Below are 17,495 nucleotides of genomic sequence, written 5' to 3' on the forward strand. Positions count from 1 at the left end.
CCCCGCGGCCGCTGGCTCCATGCGCACCCGCCCCAGCACACCCCGGGCCGCACTGGGCACTCCCGGGCCTTGTGAGCCGCCCAAGTTTCCCGGGGCGCCCGTACCTTGGATATGCTGCTTGATGACATTCTCCAGGTGGTCCAGACGTTCAATAATCTTCAGGGTGTCCCCTTTGTCTTCCTCCAGCTTCTTGTCAGGCGCCGGCTCCTGACCCCGCACATACACGCTGGCGATGTAGTTGGTGACCCAGCCCACGTAGAGCAGACATATGATGTTGGTCATGCCGCTCAGGATCACGCAAGTGGACACCAAAGTTTTGGTCTTCCTGGTGCACACCATTCTGGGCTCCCTCCTCCATATAGAGCTCCCGGGGGACCCTCCTCGCTGCGCGCCGGCACTCCCCCGCGCGCACACCCCCAGCCCGCCCCCGGCCGCTGGGCGCCCAAGCACCTGAGTCCCGAGGTCCTCCACAGCCCGGGCGGCTCGCCGCGGAGCCGCCGTGCCCAAGTTTGGAGCTCCCGCCGCTGGCCACCCGGAGAGAGAGCTTGACAAAGGAAATGAGGTGGATTTTTTTTCCAAATTAAAAATCTCCGAGCCCTTCTGGAAGCGGTCACGGGTGGCCGGCAGCCGCGCGCCCGGATACGCGCGTCTGGGAAACTTTGCCACAGCCTGGGTCCGCGGCCGCGCCGTTTCCCATCGCCAGGCGCGGGTTGCCTTGGCGGTCCGACCGGCCCGCGCTGCTGGAAGGACGGCGGCGGCGGCGGCGGCGGCGGCGGCGGCGGCGGCGGCGGCGGCGGAGAGAGCGGCGGAGCAGAGCGGCCCGGCCCCCTCCGAGCGACAAGCGCCGCCACCAATCGCGCTCCGGCTCGGTAGAGGGGCCGGTGCTGGGCGGCCGCGGACCAACAAGGAGGGCGCGGGGGGCGGAGTCCGGCCCCCGGGCCCCACCTGCTGGCGGCCCCTGGCTCCCGCCCTCCAGGGACGCGCCTGAGCCTCCCCTGGCGCCCGCGCTGGCTGCCCCAGACCCGAGGCTCCCGGAGAGGGCGCGCCGCCAGGCTCAGCCACTAGGTCCGCGGATTCCACCTCTAGGGAGTTCCAGCTCTGGCTTTTGCGCCGGCACCTCCGGTCTTTGCGGGGTCGCGCGGCTCAGCGCCCCTCAGCGGGGCTTCTCGCCCCGGTCCGCCTGGCCGACTCCTCGTCCCTGTTTCAGGTTGCCGGGAAGCCGAGAAGCCGGGGAAGCTTGGGAAGGATCGTCTGACTAGTCTTGCCCTTGGTCAGGCCCCGTGGACATCTACTTCTTCCTTAGCCTCACTTCCACCTCCCCCTGTCCCAAGCCCTCTGTCCGCCAGCCTCCTGGATGTCTCCAGACTCGCAACTGTCAAAGGAGCGAGAAAAGATTCCCTGCTAGGAATCTCCCAGACGATTTTGGACAACCACTATCACCACCAAACCCCTGGAAGAGTTTTGCCCCTAACTACATTTTTTTTTTTAAGTCTGCAGAGCTCCCAGAACAAAACTGTGCCCTGTAACCCAGTTGTCATCCGTGTGGGACCAGGCTCATGTCAGGGCACAGTGAAATCCCGCACAGCAATAGCCCAGGGGTAGGGGGAGGGGATACAGAGGCACGGGGTGGAAGTATGCTGTGAACTGTAAAGTCCCTATGCATGCTTTTGGTAATTGATGTTAGAAAGGACAGAACTGTGACTGACAGCAAAGGAACATGGCAGGACTCTAATGGCTGACACTATTTTGTTATAAGAGCAAATATAGTTATTCATAATATCCCCTTCTGCTGAAGTCACTTCTGCTCAGCATCTGAATAGAAATCCTCTAAACAAAGACTCTTTAAAACACAGATTCATATCCTCTTCTCCATCTGTGGGGGCATTTCCTTGGTCTGAAGAGCCAGGGAGGCAGCCTGCTGCACGGCCACCTTGTACACCAGCACCCCAGTGGGCTAGGGTAGTGGTACTCAAGTCAGCTCTCTAACTGGCCACACAAAAGAGGGAGGACACAAAACCAAACAAGGGGCACTGTGGCCATCAGCCAGGAGCTGATCAACCAGTGCTTTGCCTACAACCCCCCTCTTCCCCCCCCCCCCCCCCCCGCCAAATATGCTGTGGCACCAACTGGAAGATTTCTCTTTACCCATAGCTGGAAACCAGTTTGGAGGAAAGTAGAGGAGGATAGTATGCATGTTTCCATATGTGTGAGAGAAGAAGACACACACACACTAATCTTTTTCTGGAAAAAAAAAAAAGGTAAAGAAATCTCGAGCCAGGAGGGAATAAAACCTGCCTTTCCCTTTCTTCTCTGGATGTATAATCAGCTCACAAATGAAGAATCTGGACTTTCCTCTGGTTGGATGAATTTACAAGCAATGGCAGTTGCTCGAGTACAGTTAAGGGCAAAGGTCTAATTCTTCCTCTTGTCATGCATGCTGTCCCAGGAGGAGCCCTGGAGTTCATCTCTTCCCAGGATCTTCCTAAACCACCACAGGGCTAGACAGAGAGGAGGCAATACTCATTTTTCACATTCTTAATGGGAGGGGGGGAAACCCAACTTTAAAAATAAGGTTTAAGGCAAAAACAGAGCAGATTGTGTGACCTTAAATTTTTGTTCAGCGGATCCTCTAAGATAATTTGTGACTCTGGAGGAGATGAACGCAACAAAAGAAGGCAGAACAGGTTCTCCTCTCTGAAAGGTCACTGGGGCAAGTTGACCAGTTCAAAGAATATTCGCTGGAGAGGCAGCCAGACCCCCGGACTCTAATCCCAGATCCACCGTTTATTAGTTATGTGAGCTTGGACAGATTCCACAGCATTGCTCAGGCTCAATGTCCCCATATGTCAAATGTAAACAGTACTTGCTGAGGGAATGGTTATAAAGATTAAATGAGAGAATGTACCAGAAAGGGCTTTAATTAGTGCAAGACACAGTGGGTGCTCAGGATCAGGTGACTTTTCTCCCCAGGATATGGTCCTTCCCCTTCCAGGCCAGAACTCAACTCCAAGAACTCTATCCTTCTGTTAAGCAATACAATTGACCCTTGAACAACACCGAGTTTGAACTGTATGGGTCTAGTGGCATGTAGATTTTTTTTTAATAAATAAAGTATAGTACTGCAATTGTATTTTCCTTATGATTTCCTTAATAACATTTTCTTTTATTTAGCTTATTTTACTGCAAGAATATAGTACATAATATATATAATACAGAATATGTGTTAATCGACTGCTTATGTTATTGGTAAGGCTCCTGGTTGACAGTAGACTATTAGTAATTCAGTTTTGGGGGAGTCAAAAGTTATATTTGGATTTCAGCTGTTCAGGGGGTCAGTGCCCCAACCCACCCCTGCACTGTTCAAGGGTCAACTGTACTTGGTTTCTCCACCAACCAGTATCAGTGCTCTCTCCCCTGATGGAAGCTAACAGGAGTTAAAGCTGTAGGCAGCAAGGTGCTCACCTGGCCTAGCTGGGTTCCAGCACATTGGCTTTCTATTCATAATGTCTGTCTTCACCATCAGTAGTGCAGTGATCTGCATTGGTTGATAGGAAGTTCACAATGGAAAGCTGGTTTCAGAGATTCTTGTCTGCCCCATACCCTCAAATTTCCACTTAAGACTGCCAACTCCTTGGTTATAAACAAGTGAATTGGGGGGCGCCTGGGTAACGCAGTTGTTAAGCTTCTGCCTTCGGCTCAGGGCGTGATCCCGGCGTTCCGGGATCAAGTCCCACATCGGGCTCCTCTGCTGGGAGCCTGCTTCTTCCTCTCCCACTCCCTTGCTGTGTTCCCTCTCTCACTGGCTGTCTCTGTCACATAAATAAATAAAATCTTTAAAAATAAATAAATAAATAAAATAAACAAGTGAATTGGAAGGGAGCACAAGGACTTTACCCACAAAGGTTTTAGAGTCACAAGGGCAGAAAAGAGCCTCCTTGTAAGTGCTCCTAGAAACAATACACAGACCATATTTTCAGCCCTCAGTTCAATTACATTAAATCCAACAAGTAATGATTGAACCCTTGAGGTTTTGTCTGAATGACCAGTTACTCTGGGCCCTGCCTAGTTTACTCCAGACACACGGATATAATCGGAATCTCATAGTCTCAGTATGGGCCTCTTTTTTGAACCTGGAAAGCTGCTAAAAATCATCTGTGAACTGGAAGAATGTTTCTGATTCTCAAGTTATGTCATTTATCTAACTCTTAAGTGTTTCCCACTTTTATTTTTAAAAAATCATGCCTTAGGAGATCACTGTGAACATAATCAGATAATGGATGTGAGCAGACCTAGCAGAGACTCCAGTACAATGCATTTCTTTAAACTTATGCCAAGCATTTGGACCTGGGGTCTCCTTCTACTCTTGCTGTAAGAGAAAGTGAGTACCTTGAAGATGCTACAAAAAGGGCTGGAGATCCTTGATAGGGTCTCCCTGGTACAGCCCTTGGATTTCAATCATCTTTTATACTGTGTAGGCAGCAGCCCTCTTCATGTGATTGGAGGGGGAGCCAAATAGGATTTCTTACCTACAAGTATGGCCACACTGTCATCCCCCCAATTACTAAGCCTTCATTCAGAATATCTTTAATGCCAGAGTTGGAAAAGCCAATCATTAATGGAGTTTAACTACCAGTTGATTACATTCTAAGTGGGGTTCCTCACCTGGGGATTAAAAGGAACAATGGACCGATCTTGGCCAATGGCAAGGAATCCACTCATTGAAGAGAGATGTCAGTGGTCATCTATACCCACCAGATGGCAGCACCATGCAAAGCCTTGGGGCCAGAAAAGCCCATTAAAATGTGGGGGCTACAAGGGGAAAATGGGCGCTAAAGATAGAATGCCTCAATCCTTCCTTCATCTGGCTGGATGGCAGGTGGGGTTGCCCAGTCCCTAGGAAAAAAGGGATTGTTGGGGCTTCCAGCAGGGATGGAGGCAAAGTTCAGAGACAAAGGCGGTGGAAGAACAGTACATACAGATTAGATTCTGCCAAGCGACAGGACTGAGATGTCACTGCTGGAAAAGGCACACTTCTAGGGGAGAAAGGTGAACAAAGAGAATGTTTGTTTAGAACCTACAACTATGTCAGGTCTAGGGTTTTTCATATGTTTTCTCTTGAGCACTGACTGGGGAACCAAACAGCTGGGTTGATAGTCCACATTTACTAGCTGCATGATCTTGGGCAAGTTACTTTACCAGTAACGGTGCCTCAGTTTCTTCATCTGAGGAAATGGGGAGAAAATGGTTATTGTGAGAATTAGATGAATGCATGTCTATAAAGCACATTAAATGCACTATATTTATCTAAGTATTACCTTTATAAGTGCTATTACTACCTCTGAGCAACAAAGTGTCTGAAAGGTAAATGAAAGGAGAGAAGACCAGCCACCAGAGGGAATTTTCCTCTAACTAGGAGCAAAGGGTCCTAGTAATAGATGCTTGGCTCTTCTTCTTTTACCTAATTGAAGAATCCAAAGCAAACCCTAGCTGAATTGCAGAGCAAATCCTGACAGGAAACCTGCAATTAGACCCATTTAACCATCTGTCCACTTATTCACCCACTAACTACTTCTGAGTACCCGCTCTGTGCTAAACCCAGTGTTAGGCACAGGTAACACAGTGATGACTCACAGACCTGCACACCTGCCCTCAGGGAGATCTCTGTTTAGAGGAGGAAGCTGATAGATGAACAAGTATAATACAGTCTGACAAGCTCCAATCTGACATATTACAGTAATATTAAAGAGAAAGTCACCAGCAGTTGATGAAGGTGCCAAATTCCGCCCCAACAAGTAGTTACGTCATTTCTGAATGGCTCCACTTCCATTCAATCACTAAACAGCTCTGCTGGGTGGGAATTTGTTCATTAGATTTGGAGGGAAATATTTGCAAGATATTTAATTGACTAAGGACGGGTATACAGAATATATAAAGAATTCATCTAAACCCATAAAATAGGCAAAAATATCCAAATGGAAAAATGGGCCAAAAATAAGAGCAAGCAATTAACTAAAGAGAAAGTATAAATATCCAAAAAAAATATATGAAAGGATGCTTAAACTTGTTAAAATCAGGAGGTACAAATATAGATACCATATCTCACCTATCAGACTGACAAATTTAATGTGATAATTAGCAGGTATTAGAGAGAATATAAGAAAAATAAGTACTCATATAACCTGCTGGTGAAGCCATAGTTGGTACAATCACTTTGGAATGCTGTTTGGTATCCCAGAGCTAGAACAAACAATCCCAAAATTTGTATGGAACCACAAAAGACCCCGAATAGCCAAAGCAATCTTGAGAAAGAAAAGCAAAGCTAGAGGCATCACAATTCCAGACTTCAAGCCATATTACAAAGCTGTAGTGATCAAAACAGTATGGTACTGGCATAAAAACAGACACAGAGACCAATGGAACAGAATAGAAAACCCAGAAATAAACCCACAACTATATGTCAACTAATCTTTCGCAAAGCAGGAAAGGATATCCAATGGAAAAAAGACAGTCCTCTTCAACAAAGGTGTTGGGGAAACAGCAACGTGAAGAAGAATGAAACTGGACCACTCTCTTACACCACACACAAAAATAAATTCAAAATGGAAGAAAGACCTAAATGTGAGGCAGGAAACCATCAGAATCCTAGGGGAGAACACAGGCAGTAACCTCTCTGACATCAGCTGTGGCAACTTCCTTCTAGATATGTCTCCTGAGGCAAGGGAAACAGAAGCAAAAATGAACTAGTGGGACTTCATCAAGATAAAAAGCTTCTTTCATTTCAGCAAAGGAAACAATCAACAAAACTAAAAGGCAGTCTATGGAATGGGAGAAGATATTCACAAATGACATATCTGATAAAGGGTTAGTATCCAAAATCTATAAAGAACTTACCAAACTCAACACCCCAAAACCAAATAACCCAGTTAAAAAATGGGCAGATGAATAGACATTTCTCCAAAGAAGACCTACAGATGGCTATCAGACACATGAAAAGATGCTCAACATCACTCATCATCAAATACAAATCAAAACTCCCGTATCACCTCACACCTGTCAGAATGGCTGAAATTAACAACACAAGAAACCACAGCTGTTGGCAACAATGTGGAGAAAGGGGAACCCTCTTACACTGTTGGTAGGAATGCAAGCTGGTACAGCCACTCTGGAAAACAGTATGGAAGTTCCTCAGAAAGTTAAAAATAGAGCTACCCTATGACCCAGCAATTGCACTGCTAGGTATTTACCCAAAGAATACAAACATGTGATTCGAAGCGATACATGCACCCAGATGCTTATAGAAACATTATCAACAATAGCCAAATTATGAAAAGAGCCCCAATGTCCAACGACTGAGGAATAGATAAAGAAGATATGGAATATATGTTACTGAAATTAAAAATGCCTATACTCCATAACCTTGTACTCAAAGTGTGGTCCATGGACCTGCAGCATTAGCTTCAGCTGAGTATTTATTATCAGGCCCATCCCACATCTACTGATGCAGAATCTGCATTTTAACAAAATCCCCTGATGAGTCATATACACAATAAAATCTAGATGCAATACACATGAAACTGTTAACCACAGTCTTTCTTTGGGAAAAGACCACAATTAAGGATAGTGGCCAACCTCACACCAGGTTCATCTATAACATCTGAATTTGTACAATGAATATTTCTTAATGTAATACTTCTGAAATTCAAATTATTATGTTTATAATTAAAAAATGATTCATTGGCTGTGCTGAAATCTGCTTCACACTGGTTGCTGCCCCCACACTGTGACCTGAGCTACACACACACACACACACACACACACACACACACTTCTCGAACTGCTCATGCTAGTTGTATGTATTCCCTATTGAGAAAGTAAAAGGAATCATCAAGGTACACAACCACATTCACTGTTTAGTGAGAGCAGGAATTTATCAACCACCACCTCTTTCTTTTGCACACTCAGAGCCATTTCTTAGTTTTGCACATTTCACATAAATATCATTTTTACAAAGTTGTCTACTAGTGGAGATATAGTGAAAGATTTTATAGAAGTTTCAACTCCCTATTTCTTAAAAAAATGCCCAATAGGAGATATGTTAATTAGGAAAGCAGTAGAACATAGTGGTTTTACACATGTAATCAGACAGAATTGGGTTTGAATTCTGGGTCTGCCATTCACTAATTCTATGAATCTGGGCAAGTTACTTAAGTTCTTGTATCTCAATTTCCTCATCTATAAAACCTAATATCTACTTCATAGGGTTGTTGTGAAGATTAAATGAAATAATATCTGTAAAGCTTTTTATATAGTCTGTGGTAAGCATTTAACAAATGTGAGTTTTAATAGTACTTGACACTTTTATTTAAATAATAAATCATGACATTTCATTTCTAATCCATAATTATACATATTATATAACATATATTCAGGAACCTAACCCTTCTATAGCCCAAGGACTACGTATATATTTTTAATGTTGCTATCACTTTAAAGGGATGAGTATCAGTATATAAGTAGAATCAGGGGTGCCTGGGTGGTTCATTCAGTTGAGCGGCTGACTCTTGATTTCGGCTCAAGTCGTGATCTCAGGGTCGTGGGATTGAGCCCCGCATCAGGCTCCACGCTCATCAGAGAGTCTGCTTTAGGATTCTCTCTTCCTCTATCCCTCCCCCTAGTTGTGCTCTCTCTCTCTCAAATAAATAAATCTTAAAAAAAAAAAGTGGAATCAAGTCGAACTACACAGAACCGTGATGTGTCTCATTAGACCACCTATATCTCTAGGGCAGGTAGGGAATAGTAGTACTTTCAATCCATGCAACACTGTTCACACATATCTTGATCTTCACAGCAACCCCATAAGGTAAGTTATAATTATACCCATTTTACAGATGAGGAAACCGTATTTAAGGTCAAACGTTAAAACATGGTAGAGGGCTTCTAATTCCAAGTCCAGTACTCTTTCCATATACCACAACCCTCCCGGGTATCTCTTAAGGGGTGTTTATAGTCAATGAAGGAATGACTGGTTGAGTAAATCTCAAAAGTAAGAGACTTCTTGGAAGTATCTGCATCTGCAAAGAGGATTGCTGAAAACGGAAGCACTTTCAAACCCTAGCTGGATATTACCCCCGAGCAAGGGAAAGAGACACTAAATTCCTCCTTTCTGAAAGAGAGAATCTGGTTGGCAAAGACGAAGGGGAGTCACATTTATCGAGCTCCTACTGATAGCAGAGGTAGAGTCATAGATTCTCTCATACCCATGGAAGGTGCTACCCTGGAAAGTCTTGTGTGGGCTTCAGAAGGCAAGAAGAAGATGGGGTGGGATGATGAAATGCCCCTCTTCTTTAGGAAAATGCCTGGAGGCTACCCCGATACCGGGGTAAAAGAACGGAAATCTCCTTCAGCTGCTTCACAGCATGGAACCCTCCTTCTCAAAGCCTCAGAAGAAGAGCACAGGACCTGTGTGAGGGATTGATGGTGCCTGCCAGGCATGAGGAGAAGCAAGCGACCTTTTCAGGATTGGTATATGGTGGTCTGGGGCATTATTGGCCCTCATGCAGGTTCTGTACTTTGCTGCCAGCCAGATGGTAAATAAAATATTCAACAGACACACAACCTTTTCACAACAGTGAGGTGACTGGCTTATTCAGAACAGAGTGATTTCTACAGAAAGTACAAATTGCAAGTGGCAAGAAGCAGCTGGGAGACAGTCAACAATCTGCTTCCTATGACAGAGCCAGAGACCAGCGATGGGGACAGCTTGCCTTTGCAGCAGGGCCAGAGTCCCTCTTTAGTGCACTGTGGAATTTGTCATCAAAGAACTTCTATATACTTAGTTCCAAAACAAATGCAGATGCACAAAAGTACAAAGTGCTCAGATGATTCCAGATAAAATAGCCTCAGCAGGTGCCAATGGATAGGCTGATGTGGCAGAATGTATTTACAGATAGCAATATAGTCACTCTCCCGACAGAGCACAAACCCAAACAGTGTCTAGGTATTTGGTAATGATTCTCCAGGATGCCTGGGCTCCTTTATCCTTATCCAGGCATTTGCAAGCATAATGAGTGAGCTGACAGACCCCGTGTCCCCATGTAGTTTGACAGACATGGCAAAACTCCATGCCATCCCATCCTAATTTCATGGCAGAGTCTCCAACAGCTGTTGAATGGGTAGGCCCAGGATTTTAAAGTTATGCTCATTCATAAAGATTATTTCTGTAAGCCTTAACAGATAACATCCTTATTCGTGATGTTGCACTCTGAAACCTAAACACAATAGTGCAGATTCACTTATTTTCCAATAACTTATCAAAAAATCCACTTTCCACTCACTCTTTAACATGATCATCTCCAAAATAACTCTCAATAATGTTTCCAGTGATTACAACGTGGTTAAATCCAAAGGAATTTCTCAGTCCTCATCCTACTTAACCTTTCAGCGGATTTTGATATTGTTCACTCTCCCTTCTTTCCTAAAACATTCAATTCCCTTAGCTTCTAGGACAACAGGTACTCCTGCATTTCCTCTTGCCTCATCCCATTGCCAACCTATTCTTTGTCACCTGACCATTAAATGTTGTAACTCCTCAAGATTCCGTTCACACCTCTCTCCTCTTCTTCCTCTGTTTTCTCCAGCCCAGCCAATTTCATCTACACCCAAACCATCAATTACTCTCTAACGACAGATGATTCCAGCCAGGTCTCTCCTCCAAGCTCCAGACCAATGTATCCAATCGCCTGCCAACATCCTTCCTTAGACTCAAAAGCAACTCAAGATCAAAATGGCAAAACCAAACTCATGAGCATCCCCTGCTGTCTGCCTTCCCCATTCTGGTCCTCTTTCAGCGTTCCCCATTACAGTGAAGGATAACACCGACTCATGTGCTTAAACCAGACACCCAGAAGTTACCCTTTACAATTCCCTCTCCTTTGCTCCTCATGCCCAATCCATGACCACCTGGTACTGGTTTTAGCTACTAATTATGTCACAACTCCTTCCACGTCTTTCCATGTCTTCTCCATGACCTTAACTAAACCACCTTCATCTCTCTCCTGCCCTATTAACTGGAATCTAATTGGCTTCAGGAGGGCAGAGTTGGGTCTCTGAGTTTTACCGTAATAGCCTCAAAGCCTATCATTGTACTACATAAATATTTAATAAATTAATGAATACTATTTTTACCTAAATTATATATTATCTGATAGTGTCAGAGAACAATAAATCTGACATATAAGCATATCCGGATAATTGAAACTCAATTTCTTTGTTTATTTCAATCAGTTTGAGTGAGAATCTTTCAAAAATATACAAACATGTATTCCTTTTTTTCTTTCAAAAAGATAAAATAAAACTGTCATTGTTCTCTAATAATGATTTTAGAGAGTGAGAACTCCAAATAAATGCCAATTTATTATAATTAATAAGATACTCTAACAAGTTGCTAGATATATGATCAATAAACAAAAATCAACTGCTTTTCTACACTCCAAAAAATAATTTGAAGACAGTGAAAAAATTACGGTTATCATAGCAACAAAAAATATACCTAAAACTCCAGCTAGCAAAAGTTGTGCAAGAGACATAGTTTCAACCGTCCTACTTCCGATGGCCATGGTTCCCAGCCAGGATGTCAAAACTGAGTAAAGAGTTGAGGTCTGAGCTGCCTTCTCAGAACTAACCAACTTTCTGCTACCAAAGCTTTTTCTCCTAATGAGCTTCCCAAATGGAATCCAAATGTCTCAGGCAACTCTAATGGAGGTTTCAGTCTGTTTATTAAACTAACAACAACAACAACAAAATAAGTTTCTTGAAATAGGAGAAGTTGTTCAGGAGTCTTTCATCGACCTGCCTCCCTGGCAGTACTTTTCATCACTCTGGCAAAGGTCAAGTACACACCTCAGGGATGATGGACGGTGCCTGACCACCTGAGCATAAGGGCCCTGGAGGACATCAGTCTCAGACCAGAGAAGAGCCAATCCAAGTCCCCACAGCCAGGGTGCATCTCACACTTAATCTAGGCCAAGACCCACTGTGGTTGAGTGAGGGGTCCAGTGAGGATGCAGTGAGGGAGCCAGTGAGGGACTCAGTGAGGGGCCCAGTGAGGGGGGCCAGTAAGGGGCCCGTGAGGGGCCCAGTGAGGGACTCAATAAGGGACTCATTGAGGGACCCAGTAAGTGGCACAGTGAGAAGCACAGTGAGGAGTGCAGTGAGGGATTCAGTGAGGGGCCCAGTGGATGGGGGGGGGGGAGCAATGAGGAGCCCAGTGGGGGGGGGGCAGTGAGGGGCTAGAGCCATGCATGTGTGGTGAAATCACTAAGGTACCATTTATACCCTGTACTTCCCTGAGGAGGTTCTCTAACATCTGCGACCTCTCTAAGTCCCTCAAAGACTACCTCTGTCAGTCTAGAAAATGTTCCTGCCGAGCTTCTGAAGGAGGACCATGGCCGTCATGACCGCTTTGTCATCCATCTTGCCTCAGCTCATGTGCCAGACTCACTGATGAAAGGCCAGAGGGTTTGACCAAGACCAGTCCCTCTGTTCTAGCGACCTTGGGATGGCCACCATCATACAGGGGGAGACCCAGAGCTGGCCTTGGGGACTAGAGTGGGAACACGAGCTCCAGCCTTCAAGGCTATCTTGGGATCAGTCCAGCAGCCACTCAGCAAGTCACAGGCACTGCTGGGAATGTAAAATCATCCTCTTTTTTTTTCCTGACTTTTTAAAGAGAGGTTAATATCACATTTTATTGTTGATTCAATGTAATCACTAAAGTTATCAAATACAAGGTTGAAATGAGAGGATGTGTTTGGGGTAGGGTTATTTGCCTTTCTACTGAACAATCCCGACCTGCTGAGCAACTTAGATTTATTTTAGTATTTTTAATGTGTATCTTTCCTTAGAATCAAACTGCCACTTTTCACAATGGCCAGTGCTTCCTTCCCACTGCATTCTCGAATTCTTTCTTAAGTTATTACTCATCTGCTACAAATTGGGAAAACAAACAGCTGAATTATTAGAATTGGATGTAAGTGGGGGGGAAAAGGCTTTGAGCACGGGACTGAGGGACTCTCCTATGAATAAACCATTCAAGGGCTTGACACATTTATTGGTTCACTTATTTCCTGTTTCTCAACGTCCTTACTGTTCCAGCAGCTTGCACTCCTGGCCCCACCAATCAATTCCCTGCAAAGCAGCCAGAGTGATCTCCTAAAAATGCAAAATTGATTCTGTCACACACACTCTCCATCCCTCCCCTCTCAGAACCCTTCAGTGGCTTCTCACTGCCCTCACGATAAAGTCCAGCCTCCCTGACAGTCTTTCAGAGCCTTGCCATATCTGGCCTCTTCTACCTTCCCCCTTCACCAAGGTACCACTCAATCGCACATCACCCAGCTCATCTTGCAGGTGTCATCTTAGCTCTGTCCTCCAGAAAGCCTCCCTGACCCCCTGAACAAAATCATGTGTCCAACACTGGCCCGTGGCCCCATCTACTTCCCCATCTAAGATTTAACCAAATTCATAACTATGCAATCGCATTATAGATTTGTACCTCCACCATTTAGTAGCTGGGTTTCCTCGGACAAATTACCTAACCTCCCTAAGCCTCAGTTTCTTCATCTGTAAAATGGAGATAATTAGCTCACCTACCTCTTAACCTCACAGTAAAGATTGAGATGGTGCATATAGCACACTTAGCACAATGAATGTGCTTACAATTTGTTGATTATGTGTCTTCCTTACTAGAATGTAAGTTCTGTGAGGTCAGGAATCATGCCTATCTTGTGTTCACCATGGCATGCACAGCCGAGTCTCTGGAACACAGCTACTCAATTATATGCTGATTATTTGTGGAATGAATCAATGAACGAATGTCAATGTCCTGTCAAAGAATCTGCAGGGGCTCCCATGCCAAACTTGAGTGCATTTCCATTCTTCCACGTGGCGTTCCTCAGCCAGCACTGCCACCACCTTCTTCAGCTTCTCTCTGCTGCTCCTTCATGGTTTGTCTGATGAAGTTCCCTTTCTTTCCCCTCCCTTCATCAAATCTTCCCTTCCAGGCCTGGGTCCTCTCTCCTCCAGCAAGCTTTCCTGGGCTTACTATTTAGGTCTTTTTGGAACTCTCCCTAGCATTCTCATTTTGTTCTCAACCATTCCCCAACTCCTTTCTGGCCTAACATCTCCTCCAGTTAAGAGTCCGTGGCCTTGATGGCCAGCTCTGCTCTCACTTCTCCTTTTGTTGCTCCCGCCCCACCCCAGCCCTTGATCATGGGCTCTCCGTCTCCTATTTCTGCCAAAGAGCCATTCCTTTTGGTAATATTCTCTCAAAAATTACATCCTCGCAGTGTTTACCTCCAAGTTCCCGAGCTTCACCATGCCTCACTTAAGGTATTGACTTTTCAATTCATGATAAATTATTCAGAAGCTCCTTTTCAGCCCAACTCCTCTTTTCTTCAGGGCCTGTTCTCCAGCTAGCATCTCGGGGCAGCCTTTAAGGTCTAATGACGTGTTTACAATTCATGCTCTGCCAGACATTAAAGCAAGGCAGCACACTCAGGGTTGATAAAGTGCTACTCCAAATTCTCAGCAGAGGGAAGGGTCCAACAAGAGTACTGCTCTGTTGTTTATGGAGAACAAATATTTCCATCTCCACTACAAAGGATCTGCCTGCAGAAGGTGGCAAAGGGGTTCTGGTTCAAAGGTAAGGCTCTCCTGGAACCTTCCAAGCTTCCCACCAACTGATGGGCACAGGCAGATCTGATTCCAGTCAACCCCAAAACTTGAGGGTTTTCAAGCTCTTTGCCATTAGGTTGATGTTAGAGGGGAGAAAAAGAAAAAGAAAAAAAAAAGAAGGAAAAGGAAAGAAAAAAAGAAACCCTAAATCCTCCCTGACCAGGAATATCTGAGAAAGCAAACAAACAAGAAGCAATATACAATGCTTACCCTTGGGATTGGGTTTTTAAGGTGGAGTCCTTTCATACTGCTCAAAGGACCACTATTAGCCAGTCCCAGGCCTTTGGTCTAATGATCTTGTAGTCCAGCATGAGCTCCCTTCCTTCTTGATGTTCCTGCCCCTGACATAGAGAAGCTCCTCTCACCTCCACGTTAACTGCAGGCCTCCCTGGTTCTCAGCTGGAGACCCTGTTCCCACCACAGCTTCCTAACCTGATTGTGTGTGAGACCACAGGTCATGACTATAGGTTTAGGGCCATCAGACACATTAAAGGATAATTTACATGGTTAATAATGGTGGAAGAAAGGTGTGGGGACTCTACTACTGGGGGTCATAGGGAGGGAAGGAGAAACCCATTGCCTTAGACGTTGCTGAAATCTATAATTTCATTTTCTTCACAATTACTTGATCAATTCAACTCCAGCCTGAGGGTTTATTTTAATGACTACCGTTAAGGGTTTGACCTGAGAAGAACAGAATTAAGGGGTATGCATCATGAGGCAAGTGACAGGACTTCCTTGAATCCCATCAAAACTAAGTCGATGTTCCTGGTGGCACGTCAGAAGTTAAAAACAACAAAAGCAATATCAAAACAAATGAAAAACAAGAAAGATAGCATGTATGATAGCCAGAGGAAAAAAATTAAATTAGTCGATACGATGGCACTTTTGCTCTGTCACAAAATCTCATCTTCCCCTCCTGTTCCTCTTTTACTGAACACAGAAAGACTACAGAGCCCTAGAGGACAGGACACTGTACCAGAAGACCCCCACATTCTCTTCCTGGAAAAAACCTCAACCTTGGCAACCGCGTTCTGCCACCCTACCTCTTCCACCGCCCTTAGCCCCACTTCTGGCAAAGTTAATTGAACAAGAGAGGGGCACCTCCTAGCCAGAAGTTAGTCCAATCAGATTCTCTCTCCCAGGAATTTGTAATTGAAACACAAAAGCCTAAGTCTGATAGCAGTGGGGAGTAGGGAGTGCAGTGGTGCAGTCAGGGGATAAAATCACCATCTTACGGCAGCCATGATGGGTCTTGTACAAGTAGAGGGGTACACAGAGAAGCCAGTGGAACAAAGAGGAATGAAGGAGAAATGCTTAGGGAAAGCAGAACAGTAAGAGAGAGAACGAACTTAAAGGAGCCTGATGAGCTTCAGGGAATGCCTGTCCTTGCCAACCACAGATCCCTGACATACAGACCTTGAATCCCCACCTAGTTACTCATAAGCTTACTATGAAAAAATTCATCCAGCAATTCAAAGTGAAATAACTAACATTTCATTAGCACCCAATAAGTACCACAAATATGGTAAGTGATGGAGTAAAACAAACTAGTTCTAATCTAAATAATCCAACAAGATTGATAGATTTACAATCATTCTACAAATCTTAGGTAACCAGTACAAGTTCTGTAACTAGAAAGTAGCAGAACCTGGATGTGAACCCACTGGGGCATATTCCCACACTCCTCTCAGGTGTGAAAGAACGTACAGTCATCTGCTCTGGCACCAGCCAGAAACTAGCAGGTTCACATCGATGATGTTCCCAAATAAATGAAGTATGGCTTTCAAGGGAAAAAAGTGCTTTTCTTTTTCAAAAATGTTAGTTGAAATCTTAAAACATACATGACATTTTCCTGCTCTTACTCACTGAACACAATTTAACATTTTCCTGATTAATTAAGTTCATTCATTCAAAAATATGTGGAGGACCTCCCATTTGCCTGGCACTGTGCAAAGAACTAAGAACACAAAGCTGCATTAAACAAGATGTCTACCCTCATGGAGTTCATAGTCTGGTAGGGAAAATATCAAAATGATATTCATAATCATAACTATGATTATAATAACTAGCACCTATGGTTAGCTTGTACTCTACTTGCACCATCTTAATCCTCAGAAAAATTCTATGCAGGATTATTACTATAATTATGATGATTATTCTCATTTTACAGAATAAACTGAGATTCAGAGTCCAATTTACAGGTGCTAAGTATTAAAGCAGGGTACGTTTGTATAATCTATCTAGAACCTCAGCTATTAATACTATACTATGCAGTTTGCTCTAAGTAAAAATAACTGCAAGCACTATGATCAAGTCAAACCAAAGTTGGGTACTGGCTAGTGATCATAAGGAAGAGTGATCAAATCAGTGGGAACAGGATTTCACCAGGTGGACAAGGGGACAATGCACACAAAGAGAAAAACACATGCAAAAGCACAGCAGTGGGAAAGAGCATTCGGCACTCTTTCTAAGAGAACTGCAAGCAGTTTTTGTGTATTTGGAGCACAGGTGGGAGAAAATGAAGGACCAGGGAGGAAGTGCAGAAAGATGAGGGTGGAGACACAGGAAGGGCCCAGACTTGGGTCAAGCTCATAGGACATCTATCAAGGCAATGAAGGAGTTAGGTGGAGGGAGGATGGGATAACATGTGTATTTTTAGGAAGGTAAGAAAGATTATTCTGGCTGCAGTGTGGAAAGTGAGGATGAAGAATTGGTAGCTCTAAAGGGGGAGGGGCAGGAAGGGGGAAAACAGTGTTGTT

At 44.6% G+C, this 17,495-nt stretch overlaps 1 protein-coding gene across 2 annotated transcripts in view; it reads right to left on the reverse strand.

Annotated features, from left to right (window-relative positions):
• GALNT18 (polypeptide N-acetylgalactosaminyltransferase 18) overlaps window positions 1–773 on the reverse strand; it is a 340,291-nt gene extending 339,518 nt beyond the window's left edge. For both annotated transcript variants that reach the window (XM_087855271.1, XM_045796495.2), the window contains exon 1: window positions 105–773. In XM_087855271.1, coding sequence (XP_087711397.1) covers window positions 105–339 — 235 coding nt within the window. In that variant the 5' untranslated portion in view covers window positions 340–773. The remainder of the gene's footprint in view (window positions 1–104) is intronic.
• Window positions 774–17,495: the final 16,722 nt, after the last annotated feature.

This window comes from Ursus americanus, chromosome 24, assembly GCF_024610735.1.
Source record: "Ursus americanus isolate L20-20 chromosome 24, mUrsAme1.1.p, whole genome shotgun sequence".
Classification (NCBI taxonomy): domain Eukaryota; kingdom Metazoa; phylum Chordata; class Mammalia; order Carnivora; family Ursidae; genus Ursus; species Ursus americanus.